The sequence below is a fragment of the Amblyomma mixtum genome, chromosome 10, assembly GCF_055824585.1.
Source record: "Amblyomma mixtum isolate Tamu chromosome 10, ASM5582458v1, whole genome shotgun sequence".
NCBI classification, from domain to species: domain Eukaryota; kingdom Metazoa; phylum Arthropoda; class Arachnida; order Ixodida; family Ixodidae; genus Amblyomma; species Amblyomma mixtum.
In genome coordinates this window covers 7358503-7379927 of record NC_143021.1, presented here as the reverse complement: position 1 = coordinate 7379927, position 21425 = coordinate 7358503, and the positions used below count along the sequence as shown (strand labels likewise).

The 21425-nt window shown below is 50.1% G+C and overlaps 1 protein-coding gene across 1 annotated transcript in view; it reads right to left on the bottom strand.

Moving 5' to 3' along the window:
* Positions 1–15737: 15737 nt before the first annotated feature.
* Positions 15738–21425, bottom strand: part of l(2)10685 (5-methylcytosine rRNA methyltransferase l(2)10685) — a 48739-nt gene continuing 43051 nt past the window's right edge. Inside the window, exons 5-6 of the mRNA XM_089562777.1 lie at positions 21069–21223; positions 15738–16733 (exon numbers count right to left, since the gene is read on the bottom strand). Of these exons, the coding sequence (XP_089418903.1) occupies positions 16335–16733; positions 21069–21223 (554 nt within the window). The 3' untranslated portion in view covers positions 15738–16334. The remainder of the gene's footprint in view (positions 16734–21068; positions 21224–21425) is intronic.

Here is a 21425-nt window from a genome sequence, read left to right as displayed (position 1 = left end):
AACCCATGTTCATCTGCTGTTTTCCTGCTTTTCCTCTTCCTGTCCTTTCCGGACCAATTGACTGATGTGAACGCTCTGTTTAAACCTCTTTTCATCCTATGCCCTATCCTGTACAAAAAGTTGGCACGTGCTGTACCAATGAATGTTTGTATGTATTCCCCCCTGCAATTATGCCTTCATGGCGCTGCAGAAATGTAAATAAATAAATACTGAATCCTGGTTAGACAACACTATAGGCGACAACGAGATATTCCCATCCAATTACGCAGTTTATCGAAAGGACCGTAACACACACGGTGGTGGTTTTTTTATTTTAGAGGGCAGTTTGAGTAGCATACATATTAATGTCGAAAGCATGTCATGTGAGACAATCTGGTGCAAGGTTGTCCTAAACAATGTTTCCTCAATGGCATTTGGGTCGCTTTACAGGCCACCTGGTTCCATCTCTCTCCAGCCCTTATTCCAGTTAAGCGATATTTTACTATCCTTAAATGCAACGTATATTGTTCTCGGAGGAAAATTCAACTTGCCGAACATAGATTGGTTCTGTCTTCGACTGAAAATCAACACTTGTTCACCCATTTACTCTGCCTTTCGTGAAATGATCAACGCGCATTCCCTGTTTCAATTGGTAGAAAGTCCTACGTGAATAACCTCCACTGGCACAACTTTGTTAGATTTACTGTTTTGCTCCGATCGCACGCTGATTGCTTCTGTCGATTTAACACCCGGAATAAGTGACAAAGAAATCGTCATTGCAAGCCTTCCTTGCATTGCAACCTGCCGCTGCCGTCCGCCACCGCGACTGGTATTCCACTATGACCGAGCAGATTACGCTTCAATATCTAGCGAATTAGATGCATTCCTGCCCGATTTCAGACAACGCATGTCTTCCTTTGATGATGTAAACTCTGCATTGCATCTACTAAAACCATGCTTTTATCATTAACGAAGTCATTCGTTACTTCTAGAGTTATCTCTTCCAAACGTCGCACCGATAAGCCTTGGATGAACAGGAATCTTCGGGCATTGATAAACAGGAGACACCGCTTGTACTGTCTGTACTGCAAGTCGCCGAATCCTGAACTGCGCGGCAAGATGAAAGAACTCAATAAAGAGATCGCAAAAGAAATGCGCAAGGCAGAAAGTACGTATCCGGGTGTTCTGGGGGAAAAAGTTAAAGATTAAAGGCGGGGACACATGTCAGGCGGGCGCTCCGAATCCGGTCCGGCTCGCCGCGTCCGGCGGCGCCGCTCCGGCCAGCCGGCGACCGCCGGACGCGTCAAACCGCGTAGATATGTCCGGTGCACCGCGTCCGGCGAATGTCCGGTACGCCGCTCCGGCGGGCAGCGGCAGCCAATGCGAGCGCGCAGAGCGCCAACGTCACGATGACGTCGAGTTCGCGACGTCACAGGTGAGCACGACAGAGGTACCGTGGTGAGCGGTGTGTCGGCTGCTCAATTGTACGGTTAGTTTGACAGCGCTGTTTTCACCGAACACCATGTCTTCGTTCAAACAGTCCCGGATTTGGGAGAACGAACAAGGGGTGCCGAGTGTAGCACCTTTTTTGAGCGCTGGCCAGTCCCGAAGAGCCCGCGGCTGCGGCGTCGATACGAAACCACTAGGCCTAGCGACGACTAGGGCAGTCGGGGACTAGCGCGCAGTTCGTCGCCCGGCGTTGCCGCAGGCGATGTCGTTGCCGAAAGCTCCACTATAGCACAGGCATGCTGTCGTTGCTCGAATCTAGGAAGCATCCTTTCTGGTAGCATGGCTGTTCTGTATTTTCTTGTGCGAACGTAAAGTAAGCCGAGCCTGCCGGCCGGCCAGCCTGGATCCCGTCTGCGGGCGTCATAAAAACGAGCGAATGAGTGTTCTTGACGTAAATAATAAACCCTGGGATAGGGAAATGAGAAAATTATATAATTTTTCTGGTTCATTAGCCAATGCCTAGTTGCTGGTAAAAGTAACAACTGTGGTACGAACGAATTAGTTGCGAGAACCGCCTCGCAGCTGCCGCTAGCTGGCCCGACGCTGGGGTCCGGCTCGACTGGCGCCCGCTAGCCGCTGCTGAAGGCGCCACGGAAACTGACCATGCTATTATTTTATTGTGAGATGATGCTGTTGACAGCAAAGCGGAGTGAAGAATAGGCCTTCAATTATAGCGCAGGCGACTTCCGAAGCGCCGGCCCCTGCCGCTTCGATGCGAAGCAGGCTATAGGCCTAGTGACGACCACGGTGGACAGGCAGCAGCAGAGCTCGTCGCCCGGAGCGCCCGCGAGCGGTGCCGTTGCCGAAAGCTCGCAACATAAGCAGGCATGCTTTGTCGCCGCTCGAGTATAGCTGGCAGTCTTTCTGATAACATGGCGATGCCGTCTTTTCTCGCAATATTTGTACACCCAGCCAAGCAGCGCGAAGCTCGAACCCGCGGTGGGTGGTGGCCTGTGTCCACGTAGAAACCCACAACTGGCGCCCAACGTGGGGCCCGATCAGCCGTCACCACACACACACTGGAGGTCTCCTCGATTTGGCTGCACTTTCTGCACTAGTTCACAAAAGTGCCGTGCCAGTGCAGTGCCAGTTCTTGCGGCGCGAGTGCAGCCTGACACTAGTGCTGTCGGTGCAGCGGCCAAATCGAGTGCGAAAGTGCAGAAACGTTCGTCTGCTGCGGCCGTGTGTCGGTGTTTGTCGCGTGGTTTGACATATGCGCGGGATTGTGCTAGCTCTATTGAACACTGCTCAATTCTTCGAAGTGGCGCATCTCGTGGAGTGGCTCAAAAATTTGTTAATTCCAAAAGTGGTGAAGAATTTGACACCGTCCTTTCCGTTGCATTGTGCAAAGATGCGCAGGCCGGTCGATCGTCACCGATCCAACGGGTACTTTGAAGAGGCAACAAACTTTGAATTCGAGAGGTTACTCAGACTTGCGCTCGAGACGACCTTTGAGAGTTCATACACGTGATCCGGGGTGTTGTCGTTCTATCGGAAAGTGACTGCCGCAATTACAGAAGGAAAGAGTTGCCTGATAACTAGGATTATATCTGAACTCAACAACTCGCGTTCACTGTCGGCGGCCGGTGACGGCGGAGCGACTATCGGAGACTCAGGCGAAGGTGTGGGCTGACGGCGACCTCAATGCCAGTCGGCCAGTCGATCGCTACATGCAAGCGGAGGAGTCAGTACAAATACGTTGCGATCATCCACGTATTAAAAAACATCTCACCATCTGCCTCTTATGCAAATGATCCATCGTGTAGCGAGTAATAATAATATTTACACACAAAATAGAGGTGGTGTAAAGCAACATGCGAGGCTGGGCAGAAAGATGAGAACCCATACGCACTGCGCCATGCAAGCCAGTCGCTTACGCACGTAGACACGCACACACACGCGCGCATACACACACGCACGTGCGCGCACTGTCATTTCAGCTGTTTAGCGAGGGCACGGTGCAGATGCCGAGTCTAGCACGGCTATGCAGCCGTCTCAACCATGGTCTTAACGCCGCTCACTAAAACAAGCATGGCCACGGAGCCGTCTGCTACGGAGCACGCCAAGCACCTTGCACTTCTTGCACGAGAAGAGAACTCGCCGGTAGGCTAGTGCAAAAGTGCAGCTGAACTCGGGAGAACTCGTGCAGCACTACGTCAAATCGAGTGCCCAAGTGCAGGTGGCGCTAGCTGCACTGGCAGATCGAGGACGCGAGTGCAGCACCGCCTGAACTGGTGCAGAAAGTGCAGCCAAATCGAGGAGACCATGGGACACCGATGCGGTGCACTCAACCTCCGCTGGGAGGAGAGCGATTCGCCGCAAAGAAATAGGCCTCCAAGTTCACAAAGGAGACGTTTATTCACGTCGTCCTTCAGCAGTACACACATACTCAATCGTCACCCCGTCCCGGGGGCGCGCGAGGAGCAAGGCTCCGCTGCGCGCACGAAGCGACTCGAGCAATGAGCGCCGCTAGCACGCCGCTGCAGGAGAATGTCCCCGCGGCAGTGCTGTGATCTCTCTCTCGTGTCGACCGTTGGGCCGGTTGCGAGAGAGAGTGGGCATTCAACGCAAGGTACGCCTGTCAGAGGTCGCTGGACCCCGCTGGACAGGCTCGAGCCGCTGCAGGTCAGAGGACACGTGCGGGCGAGCTCGAGTAAGCACTGGTCCGAACGGCAAAGGCCGGCACGGACAAACAGTAACGTACGCACCTTACGCTGTCTCGGAGGGATCTCTCTCTCTCGGCCCCGCTCGGACGGTCGCGCGGTGCGCGGCCGCCAAGAGCGGGTCCCGGATTTCCCGCCAAAAGGCGCCAATGGCAAAGGCCGTTGGGGAGCCGGGGCGGAGCTGTGGCCAAATTACAGTGATTAGTCACCTAGCCGCCTCTCCACCGCCTGAGGCGGGAGCAAGGGAAAGAGGAGAAACAACGCAGGAAGCCGGCACAGCCGTGCAAAGGAAACGGCGGAAAGCCAGGATTCCCACAAACTATAGTGAACTAGAATCAAACTTGCTAGGACACGGATCGATTTTTTCTTGCAGTCCAATCCCCAGGCTAGTGGCACACAACCTGCGAGGAATTTTCCACAAATGAACGAGATAGTCATCTCAGAACATGGAATAACAGCACTGCTGCAAAAAAGTAAACGTGAAATCTGCACCCGGTCCATATCATATTTCAAATTATATCATAAAAAACTGTGCCGCATTAATTGGCCCAGTTCTAATCGCTCTCTTTCAAAAATCTTTATATCTTGGTGCCTCACCAGATGATCGGAAAACTGCAAATGTGGTTCCTGCTTTTAAAATTGGAGGCAAAATAAAATCCAGAAACTATAGACAATATCCCTCACCAGTGTTTCACGCAAAGCACTAGAACACATTATTTACTCGAATTTGACGGCTCCTCTCCAAGAAAACAATTTTTCTTCCCAACGCAGCATGATTTCAGAAGGGAAATTTCCTGCGACACCCAGTTAATTGAGTTTTTCCATGATATAGCTCGATCAATTCATAATGGTAAACGGGTTGATTTTATCTTTTTAGATTTCCAGAAGGTGTTTGACACTATGGCACATAATTTGTTAGTGGTAAACTGTCTGCACTGAATAGTCCTGCTGCTCTTTTACGTTGGATTGAGGCCTATCTAGCTCACCGAAAACAGTGTGCAGTGCTTAACAGAACGAGTTCATCGAATAAAACAGTGTTCTCAGGTGTCCCCCAGGGATCTGTCCTGGGGCCCCACGTTAAAGAACCCCAGATGGTCGAAATATCCGGAGCCCTCCACTACGGCGTCTCTCATAGCCTTAGTCACTTTGGGACGTTAAAGGGGTGGAGACACCAAATTTTGAAGCTATAAAAAGCCTGCTATGGGATTCCTATGTATGCAAGGGCATTCACAGCCAGGTGTTGGATGCAACAAACGTTTAAAAAATATTTTAATTCGGTTCCAAAGATTACCTAAATGTTCACTCTCACGATCTAGACCCATCGCTAGCGCCATCAACCATGACGTCACAAGGGGTGTAGAAAAATTAGTTTTAGTGACGTCATAACAAAATACAGTGACGTACGATGAGCGGGGCACAGCTATAGCACAGCCTCGTGAGCGCAGTCGACGCACCAGCGAGCCGCGTTTGCTGCTAACCGCCTCTCGCTCGGTTTGCGGCGTGCCGTTGCGAACAGCGTCGCAACGTCCGATTGCAGCTCGTTGCCTGCGTCCAGCCTGCTAGATGTCAACGGCGGGCCGCTCGCGGCAACAACAACGACGGGAAGCGGCAGCCAATGCGAGCGCGGAGAGCGGCAGCGTCATGATGACATAGGGCGCACTCCATGGAGCCGGGCGCTCTGCGCCAGTCTTCGTGCCGAACGCCGGCATCTGAAGAACGCGATAGTATTGTTTGTTCACGTTCATAGCAAACCCTGGGATATATGAATATCAAAAATGCATCGTTTCTGACGATCGTTGGCAAATACCGAGTTCCTGGTAGAAGTGATGACTGCGATGCAAGCAAATTTCATCCCATAGCCGGTTTTGTGCTGCTGCTACCTGGTGCGGTGCGCCTGCCGTCTGCTAGCTCTGTTGCCGAAGACGTCGTGGAAATCGAACATATCTTTTATTATGGGACGAGTTCACAGTAAAGGGGTGCCGAGCGGAGCACGTTTCTGAGCGCTGGCCAGTCCCGAAGCGCCCTCAGCTGCGGAGTCGATGCGAAAGCAGCTAGGCCTAGCGACGACTAGGGCAGTCTGGGACCAGCGCGCAGGTCGTCGGCCGACGTTGCCGCAGGCAGTATCGCTGACGAAAGATCCACTTTTAGCACAGTCATGCTGTCGTATCTCGAATCTCGAAAGCATCCTTTCTGGTAGCATGGCTGTTTTGTATTTTCTTGTGCGGACGTAAAGTACGCCGAGTCTGCCGGCCGGTAGGTCAGCCTGGATACCGTCTGCCGACGTCATAAAAGCGAGCTAAAGAGTGTTCTTGACGTGGGACAAGCCATGGGACAAGAAATGTGAAAAAAGTGTTATTTTTGAGGATCGCTGACCAATACTGAGCTGCTGTATTAGAGGTAACAACAACTGTGATATGAGCGAATTTCTCACAACCGCGCCTAGCAGCTGCCGCTGGCGCGACGTTGGGGTCCGGCTCGCCTGGCGCCCGCTAGCTCCGCTGCCGAAGGCGTCGAGGAGATTGACCATACTATTATTTTATTGTGAGATGATTCTGTTAACACTACAGCTATTTGTGAAAAGTAGGCCTTTTATTATAGCGCAGGCGACTTCCGAAGCGCCGGCCGCTTGCTAAAAAGGCTATAGGCCTAGCGACGACCACGGCAGCCAGGCAGCAGCAGAGCTCGTCGCCCGGAACGGTGCCGTTGCCGAAAGCTCCCAACAAAAGCAGACATGCTTTGTCGCTGCTCGAGTATAGCTGGCAGTTCTGATAACAAGGCGATCTTGTCTTTTCTTGTGATATTTGTACACCATCCCAAGCAGCGCTCAGGTACTGCTGCACGGCAGCGAAGTGTGACACCGGCTGTGGGCGCAGCTTGGGTAGAGCGGCGCAGCGATGCTTGCTGGCATTTTGCAAAGCGTTTCGCATCCTCACGCGAACCCGCGAAGGCGATATTAGCGTGCGAACAAAAAAAAAGTCGATGTCCTCACTCATTGGAATCAGATCTGTCAGAATCCGAGCTGCTGGGACTAGACATGCAGCTGTTAGTTTTCATGCGCTGGTCAGCACGTGTGTGAGAAAGCAGACGATGCAGCAGTAGGTGCGTCACAACTCTTGTGGGCCCACGTGACCAAGCGAAGCAGTTGATCTTCCTCCTCTGTGACGTCACTGTACAACTCGGCGTTCCGAAACCGAAAATCGTTCACCTAAAAATGCTATAATAAATTATTCACTGTGAATATATGAATCTTTGAGCGTGTATCATGCTTCCTGGAGCCATAAGAAACGTTTGAAACCAAGAACGCGCGAACTACAAATTTGGTGTCTCCACCCCTTTAAACCCCATAAAACCAAACCAAACCAATCTTTTTTTTATATTTATTAATGATATTGTAAGACAGGCCTACGGCTCCCGAACCTTGGGCGACTGGCGTAAGGAAGAAGAAGTACGCTTATGTTACAGAAGTATGCTTTCACTGGGTCCCTGGGCACTGTGGCATTGTTTCTAATGAGAGAGCTGATTTTTTAGCAAAGTCTGCCCTTGATGGTCCTATTGTCCCTTTCGTCCCAAATACTGTTTACTTGACTCAGCACGCTTTCAGCGATTCCAGCGTTTCCACACCTTGAGCCATGAGCCTCTCCTCGCTGCAGCGGATTTTCAACACCTGGCATTTCCTTGGAGTGTGCGGATGTGCAGTTCGAGGCAATGTGAGGTGTCCATGACCCTTTTGCGCTGCAGGATACCGCGGCTTAATCTTTATTTATGCCGATCGGGGCTTTCGACATCCAACCTTTGTGAGTCTTGTTACGAAATTGAGTCTATAGAACATTTTTTTCCTCTCCTGCCGGCGGCTCGCAGCTCTCCGTAGAATTTACTTGGAGATCCCCCTCGCTCGGATTGGGCTTCCTCTATCTATTCCGATTCTCTTATATCCTTCGGGGCAAGCGCCAAGGGACTAGACATGCCCTGAAACCAGTGTTCGATTCTATTCACGATTATATGATTTCATCTGGTAGATTCCTGTGCTAGAATGTGAATAGGTGGTGTCCAATCTGAACGAGCCGCAAGGCATGCTGGGTACTCCGACTTCCGGGTCTTTCGGCGAGATGCGCGTGTACGGCGCTCTGCTTGAAATGCGGATTTGCCAAGCTTAAAATCGCTCCTAATAAGTTAATACGCGCGAATGAAGTCGTAAAAAAGGTCAGCATGCTCTACGTGCATTATTATGCCCACGCTCGACGTTCCGTATTGGAATTAAGGGCGGAAAAGCGTTGTAAGTGCGAACGTTTCGGCATGCGTCGTCTGTTCGTGCTGAAGTTTAGGACGCTTCATTCACTCGCTGAAAAGTCCGCTTCTTGTTGCGGTTATCATATGGCTGCTACATAGTTCTCTAATATATATTAGAGTACATATTTCCTAGATGTTTCGCGCTTCCAGGCGCTGAATATATGGACTACCAGCAACCGCAGCCTAGCATTACGTACGAGCGCACATTGTAGCAGGGTGGCTACGACGGCAAGGAGCTTGAACCGTGCAAATCCGCGGAGGACTTTCGGTACTTTTTCTATACACGCCGCGGTGGCCTAGCGGTTAGGGCGCTCGGCTACTAAGTCGGAGGACCCGATCCGGGACTCGGCGGCCGCGTTTCCGATGGAGGCGAAGCGCGAAAGGCGCCCGTGCGCTGCGCGATGTCAGCGCACGTTAAAGAACTCCCGGTGGTTCCAATTAATATGGAGGCCTCTACTACGGCGTCCCTGATTGCCCACGTGTCGCTCCTCCTCTCGAAAGTCTGTGAACTTATCAATGTTTTACAACCTTAGCAAGGGGCACAATCTGTTTTATTGTCGGTTCCTGTACTTGTCAGCTTAATTGCTTTCGTTGCATATTTGCTATGCTTTATGGAATAATTACTGCAGAAGCTGGCATTATTAACAACTCTGTCATGTGATTTAATTTTAGTTGAACTGTAATGCAAAAATGCAACTGCATTACAAATGTGTTGAATTTTCAGCACTACTGTAGTCTTTCTGCCTGTACGAATTATGCCCCAACAAGCATGCACCGAGACTTTGTGGCTGAAAACCTCCACTTATGTGCGCCAAGAGCCCAGATGGGAAGTTACATGGCAGCTATTCCAGCAGTGAGAGGCGTCCACTTACTGCAGCTTTGGTGGATGCACAAGAACTTTTCTCACAAACAAAATTGACTATGCATAGTTATGCACTGCAACTGCACTGCATTTCACACCCTGCATGGTGGTGTGGGACATTACAAGCTATTTACATTTAACTTGCACCTCTGAATGTTAAGAATTTCTGTACTCGATTTCCCGATGCTGGTTGCTGCTTTAGGTAGATGAAAAAAATGTACAAAAATAAATGCTTTGTTTTGTGCCATCTCTTGAACATTCACAAGCTTCAAGGATGTAAAATCAATGTCGCTTCCCATGAAAGCAGAGGAGAGCCTGTAGCCATTTTGCTGTCGTGTACTTCGTGCTCTGAGCCTAGTTGAAGGAGAACCACCAGCCTGTGTACAGACAGATGTCTCCAATGATTGGCACCTCAGCTGTTGATGCCTAGCTATGTATAGAAATGTGGAGATGTACAACTTACGCACTGTATGCACAATGTTCAAGGTAAGGTAGGTAAGTAACAACACTAGCAGCTAGGCAAAAGATGAGCTTGCCTTCTGTTTTTCCTAATAAAAACCTAAAGCCAAAACAAGGCATCAAAGCCTGCTACAGAGCTTCACTACAGGCACCACAACACGCACTACAGCACTTCTCTCTTCTCCTTTCTTTGTTTGTGTTTGCATGCTTTGGTGCTGCTCCTTTTCTTAGATTCAAAACGCACCAACTAGCCCCAAAAGAAGTTTTATTGAATGTAAACAAAGTCAGGCACAAAGACAAAACAGTAAGCAGGAGCCAAAAGCAGAACAAGCTCTTGACGTGGGCAACTTTACTGTTGAACTGCAAGAGGAGCAAGTTTCTCAGCTATTAACGAGAAACTCTTCTTGTCCTGTAGGTATAACATCATATCTCAATTGTCTTGCAAAACCTTTTGCAGCGCATTTTCTACAGCATGTAATAAATGAGTTTAATGCAGGAGATCTTTGTGACAAATAGTAAATTATAATAAATAGTATGGTCGAGCGTAAAAAAAATATCATGCTTCAGCTTTTACAGGACACACAGAAGCTTGATACGAGTTGTTTTCAGAATCTTCTACAAGTCCCTGTTACAAAGTCTTGTGCAATGTTGAACAAAAGGCGTTTGCATCCAGTTTTAGCTTTGGCGTTAACAATGTGGCACAGCTTGCACATTGATAAACCATCCCTAAGACACTAGTGATACCAAAAAGGCTGGAATGACTGAACACAATGCGTTACTTGGCTTTTTAATAAAGAAACGTAACTTTATAGCATGATTATTACTCTTGATCGTTATGAACCCAACGACCACTAGACCAGCCTCTGCCTTCCTTGTAGCATCTTGCACTTCTTGAAATCACCAATGCACCTCTCAATTAGTCAATCATTAAGTGCAATATTACTACACGCAAGCATGCAATGCATCACATATGCAAGCTATAGATGTAGACATTTATTTACTTCATGTGCATGTTCAGCACATAAACAGTGTGCGAATGACACTTTGCTGCACAGTGAGTGAGAGTTCAGTATTATAGCATTTGTCTCAGACGTCAATTCTACTAAGTTCTGTACAATGAAAGGTGAAAAACAGCTAGGCTATGTTGGCTGCCATTTATTTTTAATTGTGTTATCCTGAAGTGAAGCTTTTCCCAACTTACTGACTCAGAGTATGAAAAGAAAGGCGGTTAATAATTCTTATCACTTTCTAATGCCATCACCTCGTCTGTCAGCCTCCTTCTCCGCACACAGGAAACGAAGAAACATTACTGCAACATGCGGGTCCACACAAACAGGGAACTTATGCGTAACAGGTTGCTTAATTATAATTTTCGACACTTGCTGCGTGCTCATGTCGACTAGTGTTCTGGTGAAAACGTGTTTCAGTTTGAGCATGAAATTAGCGAAAATGGCCTTATAGAACAATTTACAACTCTTACAAGTGCTCGTAAACATGCCTTAACACTGCGACCAGAGCAGTGCCAGCGAACCAGATGCCGCCGTACGTGGCCGCGGTGTCGCCGTTTCGACAGCTGACGGCAGTAACAACACACGCCTTAAGTATTAGCTATGAATTCGAGCTACTCGCATTCAGCGCAAATGTCTAGGAATAATCGTCCTGTCCTTTAACATCTTAAATTGTCACGCTGTACTGACGGAGGCCGAACAGCATATATTTGTAAACATAGCCCGCGCGGTGCTGCCGCCGTCATGTGAGAACGGTTGTGGCACATAGCCGAAGTCTTCCGAGCGAGAAATTGGTGCTCCTTAAGGAGATAAACAACCTACTTTACCGAATTCTTCAACTTCCACAACGCTCTCAAACTCTGCCGCCAACAAAATGCTCGAAGCACAGCATAGGGTTGACCGTCGCAGGCAGTCTGCCAGCGGATCGCAACGGCGCACTGTTCTTGCCGTTCCCTGTACTTGCTGGCACTCGGAACATGTTGCATTCCGTTGCAGTGAAGTTTCTGCAGGTTGTGGCAGCGCACAACATCCTTTTTCCAGCAATGTGAGCGCCAGTATTAAGAAAAGAAAGACCGAAACCGCACGTCTGCAAGCAATTCCTACGCAAACCAAACGACAGAAAAGACCCGGAAGTTCAAATTCACGTGACAAAGCTGCGCCGTGACGCAATGTCCGCCGTCAGTTGGACACCACCTATTCACAACTTTTCTTTCTCCGTATTTTTTGTTTTGTACAAATTCTAGCTCTGCGTCCCAAAATTTTAAATTTAAATATACTCCATTCCCTGTACATGAGTGCATTTGTATCCGCTATGCACCCTGGCCAATCCCCCGCCGTGGGTATGTGCCATTCAGCCTGAGGACATCATCATCATCATCGTGCGTGTGCGCTGATCGATCGCTGCCTCTGGACTGAACCGAGGCGTACCGCTAGTCGTTCGCGACGCAGCGCCTTCGATGACGTCCTACACTACACTTGGTGGAGGTGCTGGCTGCTCTCACCATCGAGATACGCCACGATGCCCAGGCTTCTAGGCTCTACCACGGTGCCCGACTCCCCGGCCCAACCTGCCCAGCCTGCTGGCCCTGCTGTCATCTGTTCTGGTGCCGTCCATCAGCGCGACCCCACGATCTTCAGCGGCACGGATGACACCGATGTGGAGGATTAGTTGGCCTCCTATGAACGCGTAAGCGCTTATAACAAGTGGGACGACAGCGTCAAGCTTACCAACGTTATATTTTATTTGAGCGACGTTGCCAATCTATGGTTCCGCAACCACGAGGAGGACACCTCCAGCTGGGCGGATCTTAAAACCAGCCTCACGGAGGTCTTTGGCCGTAACGCTGTGCGTAAGCTTCGTGCCGAGCAACGCTTGCGCAGTCGGGCACAACAAAGCGGCGAAAACTTTACCAGCTGCATCGAAGATGTAGTCGATCTCTGCAAACGCATCAACGCTTCCATGAGCGAGGCCGACAAGATCCGAAATAGTCTGAAAGGCATTGTGATGACGCCTTTCAGATGCTCGTCGCGAAAAATCCCCAGTCTGTCTCCGACGTGATAAGCCACTGCCAAAGCTTCGATGAGTTGCGCAAACAGCGCTTTTCCACCCGCCGAGCCGGCTTTCAAGAGGCAAATATTTCCAGTTTGGCTCTTCCCCGGGACGGTGCTCTGGACCACCCGAAGCTCCTCCAGCACATTCAGCAGTTTGTCCCTGAGGACAAACTGCCAGCCAGCTGCCTCGCCCAAAAACTGTATTCGTCACACCCGACGGGCTATATGAATTTAATGGCATACCCTTCGGTCTCTGCAATGCCCTCGCCACATTCGAGCGCATGATGGACAACCTACTCCGCCTGCCAGCTGTGCTTGTCGACCAGCCCACCTACGCCTGCGCCGCCGCTCACTCCCAACATATCCAGCGTGTCATACAGGAGCAGGCCGCCGAGGCCCTCTCCTCCTCCACCTCCTCATCAGTCACTGGTCGCGGCTCCTGTACGCGGATGCTGTGGCGCGACCGCGGCCATCGCCTGCTGCTCCTGTCTACGGGCCTCCCCATCACCTGTTAGAGCCCCAGCGACCTGCACTAACCACTTATCGTCCGGTTGCCCGCCCACGATCGCAGCCGCAGCCTTAAACCCCTGGCGTACGCAAGACAATCGCCCTATTTGCTACGCCTACGGAGCCGCTGGCCACATGGCTCGCTTGTGCCGCAGTCGCGACTATCGTCCGTATCGTCCGGCGTGAGCAGACTTACGATCTACCCCCGACCTCCTCGCCTGTGTCACATGAGCCGCCTCCCGATCCGTCTTCTCTTATATCGCGCGTTGCGTAAATCAGAGAAAATCGGAAAAAAATTCTCTCGGCCTAACCGCACGTTTGTTCGGGCTCAAATTTCGCACAGAGGTTGCATTTGGCGGTCAGTTTTGTTTTATACCACATTTAGGTGGGGTACTTGCCTGATTCGGTCAGAATTATTTGGAAATCCCCATCGTCTGTGGCGACGGAGAACCAAAATCGAAAGACTTCGCAGCAATGATACGCGTTGCGCCATCTCGTAGCCACCGGAGAAACGAGCCCTCTACCGCGCAGCCGTCCTCGGTAGAGGGCTCGTTTCTCTGGTTAAGCAATAGCTACAGACCCCCGTCTGCGCTCCTCTGGCTCGCTCCTCTTGAGTCTCTTTAGCACGCTGTCTCGTCTATTCACTTCATTTCTACGGCGATCCCTGGCCTCCTTCCGGCTGACCAACTTCTCACCATCCACACTGCGGTCTCAACTATGGCTGCGGCGACGCGAGCTATCCCAGCTGCGGAGCGCGGGATGTGACGTCATACAGTGGGCGCAGCGAGCGCCCAACGGCAGGAGCGGTGGCCGCGCGGCAACCGCGACAAGCCGAGTTGCTGGAGAATCGAGAGCCGTGGTGTGATGTCACAGTGCGGCCACGGCTTAAAGTGCAGCGACGGCGAAGAGGCGGAAACCTGACATAATGCAGGTATCGCTACAAAATTAGACGGAAGAGAACGGGGCTATCGGCGCCCAGTCCCCGGGTGCCGGCCGCCAGTCGCGATCCACTGCCCGATCGTCGTCCTCTTCATTAGGCCAATCTGGGGGGGGGGGGGGGGGGGGGAGGCAGCAGTAAGAACGTTCGAGCTCCTTCCCGCCACTACCCAGCGGGGACAGCAGCGGAAGCAGAAGCTTGAGCCGGGGAAGAAACTCGAGTCGTTCGGATAAAAAGGTGAGCTGGCCAGACACAGCCTCCTAGCAACATTATACCACCAAAGTGAAGGAGAAAGAGAAACGCAGGAGAAAGAGGAAATGCAGAACTCAGGAAAGAGATAGCTGGGATGAAGCGCCTCATTAAAGGAAATCAAGGTCAAGGTAACACTACCTCTACACATCCTCTCATGCATGCGGGTACAACTCCTGCGCGATGCACGTCCCCAGACGTTGGCAATAACAACGCGATGGAGGTTGACACGCACACCACTACAAAACGCCCGGCCACCCCTAAGGAAGTCGAGGACACAAAACGCAGGGCAGGGACATCAGTAGATGACACCCCACATCGTCGCCCACGTCGAACCAGGAGAGCAGCTCCCGACTGCCCCCCGGCACAGCAGAACTGCACACACATATTAATACCACAGCAGGTCGCATTGACTCTCTGTCCAGCGAATTCGCTGCATTCCAGCTCTGGGTCACTGCCTGGATACAGCAATTAGCAAATGACCTGAAGGCCATAAAGGAGGCAATCTCCCCCGCGATGGTGCACCCCACCACCGTGATCCAATCTCCTATCATATCTTATCAACATGGCTCCTGGCCAACAAATCGGGATCTGGCAATGGAACTGCAGGAGCTTTTGTCGCAAGCGAGGGAACCTTCAGTTACACATTCAAAGCCTCAACAGTCCACCGGATGTAATAGCACTACAGGAAGCTAGTGGCGCATAGAAATTTCCAAGCCTTAAGGTATACCTGCCACAGGGTTACGACATGATGGCGCCATCAGGCTCGTTTACTGCCAGCTTTGTGCATCGTACCATCACTGCTATACAACACATACGAGAGGACACAAAAGAAGACTACACGCTAGTGGAAATAATACCTAAGACGAAGGAGGACGCAAACCTTTTTGTCCGAAACCTGTATTGCTCCCCGAAGAACAAGGGCACTGGCCTGGCCAACCTGATGGTTAAAACCTTTAAACTTGCAGCCAAAGCACAGCTGCTGGTTGTCGGCGACATGAACGCGCAACACCAGCCAAGGGGGTATAGGAAAGCTACCCCTAAGGGGGTTGCCAGCTATGGTCACCGTATCCCCAAAACTTTCTTAATCTCATCTGCCCACCTAATTTTCTGCCACCCCGATATGCTTGCCATCACATTACATGCTCTACAAAAAAAATGATGGTGCAGTTGCAAAGGTGTGGCCCGCCGATTGATGTGACTGGAGCAGGAACACAGAGAGTGGGTCAAGCACAGTGTGCCAGATGGCACCGTTTATTTACATTCCCGAAAGCACTGCTTGCATGTGGCCGCTTCAAGGCCACTGCACACATTCGTGCTCAATATGCGGCAGCAGTCCAAGTCCACTCCAGTGCAAATCCTATTCAAGCTCAGGGGGAAAGTGAAAGGCATACTGTTTTGGGCAGCTGGCATCACTACGGTAACCACAAGAAATGCTCACTTGGTCTTCTTTACCCAGTGCGATGGGAAAGGACATCACTCGCAGTAAGTAGTGGGGCATGCCAGGGAGCAATGGTTCCAGTGTGCTATGTTTCCAAGATGCATCAGCAGTAGCCTGCTCTCTCACTGGGGTCCAGGCGAAAATCATAACTGGTCTAAGGAACAATTTCCCAGTTGACTGCAGTTGCTTCCAGTTGGCTCCCAGCTGAATTCCAGTTGCAGCCAACTGGAATCCAACTGGGAAACTGTTCCTTAAACCAGTTAGACCAGTTACGATTTTCACCACCAGGGGGCTCCAGGAAGCAACGGTTCCTGTGCTCCCAAGATGCATCAGCAGCAGCCTACCCTTTCACTGGCATGCTTGGTGTTCCTACCAGGGGGTCCTAACAGATGCGCTCAATGCGTGCCACATACATGGGCCCCACATTTTGCGGCAGGAAGGGCAGCACGAGTTGGCCGTAGCGGCAGCCCTCGAAGAAACGGAAGGGCAGCGGGGCAAAGGCCGCGGACAGGTCAACGACCGCATACTGGGCCTTGCCACTCTGCTGCCACAGCTCCTGCAGGGCCATGTGCACTACGCCGTCGTTCTGCATGGGCGACAGGGAGCAGGTGGAGTAGACCAGGCTGCCCCCGGGGCGCAGCATGGACAGACCCCGGCACAGCAGCGACACCTGGCGCTGGGGCAGTGACAGCCGCTCCTGCAGCCGCCGGTGGCTGAACCAGTTGTTGTCATCCTCGGCCACCGAAAGACGATCATTCGTGCACGGCACATCCAGCAGGATCTGTGGGACACGGAGGCGTCTAAGCGTGCAGCTGCTACACACACCCACAGTAGTCACTTGAAAGACCCACCATTGGTTTATTGGGGTTTAACGCCCCAAAGCAACTCAGGCTATGAGGGACGCCACAGTGAAGGGCTCTGGAAACTACATAACTTTGCAATGGCCGGGATATGTCACTGCAATGATAGTAAGGCGAACACTGGGTCACTGACCAAGACAAAAACAAATGACAATGACGCTTTGGATCCCACATAGAATACTTGTTCAGAATCCTTGTTCACCAGAGACTGCGAAGAAGGGTTCCACGTGGAACCTGAAATGCATTCTTGTTTGTTTTTGACTTCGTCAATGAGCCCAATTTTCGCCTTCTTACACTGCGTCATCCTGACTAGATGGTGTTCAACCAGGAAAGGCTTTGAATACTGCCTCCTGCACTATTCGAAGCCTTTTGCAGGTGGTGATCTAGGTCTGAAGCGAAAACAACATCACTTGAATACACTAGACAAATCTGCTATTTTACGCCTGCTGATACTGCAGCCTGTACATACTGGAATGCCGCTGGTGTGGAATAAACTCCTGAATTCAAAGAGACCATCTAGCATTATGAATGTGGTCTTCTCTCCATCACTTTTATTAAGGCGAAAGGAAGCCTTTAATGACTCATTCTCAGGTGCATCCATTACATCCAGCCCAGGGCCTCAAATAACTTCCTTTCCGCAAATACAATTTTAATTTTCTTCATTTTTCTCTTTCACTCCCACCTTCCTCCTGCGCCATTTACTTTCTTTCCATTTACTTTCTTGCCAATTTACCCATTTATCACTATGGGCCCTCCTTCTCTTTCTTCTTTCACTCCCACTTCCTCCCTTCCTGTATGGTGCAGTTCAGGTGTCCACCGAGATGACAGAGAATTACTGCGCCATTTCCTAGACTCCCTGGCAGCACTACAAAACGCTGTCGCGTTCCACTCCTAAAGGCAAAGTTTAACCGTAACTAATTAGCACTTAATTAGTATTTGGTCATTAATCAGTAATTAGCCATTAATTAGTAATTCATAATTACTTAGTAATTCGTACTTAATTATGTGTGATGTCATCCAGTGGTGATGTCACCAGTGCCACAGAGGAAGTCAAAGTGGTGCCCCTTTGCCCCTACGCACTATAGACAGTCAAAGTGCCCCCCGAGTTTTGACTTCAGTTTGCCAGAAGCCACTCCTGACATCCATCAAAGACAAGTAGCCAATCCAGTGTGCCATCGAGGCGTGGGAAGGGGTAAGACATCTTTCAAGTGATGGTAACCAACGCAGAAGCGATGCGTAGCGCCCTTCTGGTGCGTGGCATTCTCTTAACCTGATTCATCAAACTAGAGCAAAGCAGCCACAGCTGCTCAACAGGATATCAAATTTGCGTTGTGAACCAACTGTCACATACCACATCCACTACAAATGCAAAAAAACAAACAATGGGCGCACATACAGTCAGTGTTCTAGACCTTGTACTACTATGGTTTCGCAGATCCAAACTGTGCTCCTGTCCACAGCTGCTGTTGCTGCACGGTTTGTCTCTAAACAGGTTGAAGGGGCTCTGAAACACCTTCTTGGGAAAGTACATAAACTCACTCATTATCCACACTGGGTTGTCACAAACATCTGAGCCAAATAACACACTTGTACACAAAACAGACAACCCATAATAATGCGCGAGTACATTCCGGCAACTCTCCCGCACTCCTGGGTAACTCTGCTAAGAGATGGCTAGACTGACATCACACAAATGCCGTGTCCATGGCCAGTCAGCCGCATTGCTCCGGGGCTGAGTGTTGGGGCAGGCAGAGAAGTGCCGACCTTTGAGAGCGCAAAAAAATAACTGAGGAGAGGGAAAGCCATGAAGATGCTGAAATTCACGCACATCAATGCCAGGCAAATAAAGCTCTCAGAAGAACTTGTTGTTGGGCTAGTTGGTAGTTATTCATAATTAAATTCAAAGGCGCCAAACCATACGCACACACACACACACAGGAGAAGAAAGAAAGACGAGACAGAGCGCCACTCACAACTGATTTAATGTGCAGAAAGACACGTACATATATGTCACTGTCGGCGCATGCGCAAGGAAAACATTCAGCTTCGTGAAGATAAGCAGCGATCAAAAAACGCTTTTTCAGCCTTATAAAAAACTAGTTAAAACTAGTTTCAAAACTAGTTAAAAGAGGAATTGCTTCACTTTGCCTTGAGTCTGCTCTAGGGAAGTCATGTGTTCACAAGATGCGACAGAGTTTTGATAATCAATTGGTCAGGCTGGCTTCAGCCGGGTTCCCTGGTTCGGTCGTGACACAGGTTGCCGAAAGCCTCCTACGGAAGTTGAAGAAGAAGGTAGTAGGGGAGGAGGTCCCTCGAGAAGAGGTGAGACCGGTGGCTGTGCCGTATGTGCACAAGTTGGCCCACAACCTGAAGAAGGTTGCGAGTAGGCATGGGGTGCCACTCGTTTTTACCGCCCTCCAAAAGCTCGGAAGCCTTTGCTCTCGAATAGCCAAAAGAAAAGAAAAAGTAAAAGAAAGTGGCTGCGCTACCAGGCAAGGGCGACCGTTCACGAAATGTGCGGTAGGGGTTGTGTACGAAGTTCCCCTTTCCTGCGGCAGTTCCTACATCGGACAAACCGGGCGATGTGTCAATGAGCGGATCAGAGAACACCAAAGAAATGTAGAACAAAATAAAGATGGCCCCCATTTACCCATGCGCATCAGAACCTGCCCGTCGCGCACTTGTGAACCATGCTTTTCTGATGTGCGGATTTTGGCAAAGAGTAGTGTGACAAAAGCCAGAGAACTGATAGAAGCATTCCATATTGAAAAGAGGGGCAACTTGTGCGTCAGCGAAGCGTCGATAAACCTGTATAAGGCTGAAAAAGCGTTTTTTGATCGCTGCTTATCTTCACGAAGCTGAATGTCTTCCTTGCGCATGCGCCGACAGTGACATATATGTACGTGTCTTTCTGCACATTAAATCAGTTGTGAGTGATGCTCTGTCTCGTCTTTCTTTCTTCTCCTGTGTGTGTGTGTGTGCGTATGGTTTGGCGCCTTTGAATTTAATTACAAATAAAGCTCTGTGGGGACTCGGGCACGGACTGTATAATGCAACTCCTGAAGTGAACACCATAGCCCATAAGAGGCTAATAAGGCCGATTATCGAATATTCTAAACTAATATGGGACCCACAAACTGCAACTAACCAACATAAATTGGAAAGAATTCAACGACACGCTTCCAGATTCATATTTAATAAATACCAGTGCGTGCACTCTCCTGCTGAACTATGCAGGCGTGCAGACCTTCCCCCCTTAGAACTAAGGACGACGTTTGACTGATTAAAATTTTTACTTCTAATTATTCATAACTGGGGTAAAATTAACTTACCTGAATTGTGTGTAGTTTCACCACATCAACGCTCCATACACAGGCACAGTTTATACATACAGGCACCAGTTACATGGAATGATACTTCAAATATAGATTTTTTCCAAGGGTGATTAAAGAATGGAATGAACTACCATATCTTCATCTGTCAGAGGTTTTACTGCAGGTTTAGAGGCCCCCCATCTTCCCTGATATGAATGCATCTTAGTATGTAAATTCTGCTTCTGATGCGCAAATACGAGTGTATTTTTGCCTTTGTTCACTGCATGTCACTTTTTATAGATACTGCCACTGTTTTGCATTGTTGTTTCTCATCCGACTTGGAGCGAGACTTGTTATCTTTTCTTTGTTGTAATTTTTTTCCACTACTGCAACAATGAACGTATGCCAACTAGCTCAGCTTTCTGTCCTATAAAGGCCCTTACTTGGGTTGGAAGTCATCATCATCAGCCTGACTGCGCCCACTGCAGGGCAAGGCCTCTCCCATGTCTCTCCAATTAACCCTGTCCTTCGCCACTTGCGGCCAACAGCTGTATCTTACCGGTACTCACCTATGGGGCAGAAACATGGAGGCTCACGAAAAGGGTTCAGCTCAAGTTAAGGACAACACAGCGAGCTAGGGAAAGAAAAGTGATAGCTGTAACGTTAAGAGATTGGAAACGGGCGGAGTGGGTGAGGGAACAAACATGGGCTAATGACACCCTGGTCGAAACCAAGAGGAAGAAATGGGCTTGGGCGGGGCATGTAATGCGAAGGCAGGATAACCGCTGGTCCTTAAGGGTAACGGAGTGGATTCCAAGAGGAGGCAAGCGCAGCAGGGGACGGCAGAAAGTTAGGTGGGCGGATGAGATTAAGATGTTTGCGGGGATAAGGGTTGTCAGTATGAGTAAATAAAAAATTAAAATTCTGACAACTGATGACTACCTTGTCGAAGGAGTGCTGTTCCAGGCTGCTGGGCAGCAGCAGGTCACGCTGCAGCACTGAGACGCCCCGCAGCTGCTTCTCGGGCAGGTAGCTGCGCAGGCACTCGCGCAGACGCTGCACCCGCGATGACGATGCATCACACGCCACTGCACTGCCTGCACAGGGGGGGGACCCCTCTTTTGTTTGTTTGTTCGTTTGGTACCTGCATCGCCTTGTGGCATTACAGCAGGGGGGCACTTTCACATTGACAGACAAGAAATGATGCACTTAGCACGCGAAAAAAGGCTTCATTAGGTAGAATATGTGGCAGCACAGGAAAAAAGAATAACGTAGTGCGTCACCTTTAAAAGGAAAGTC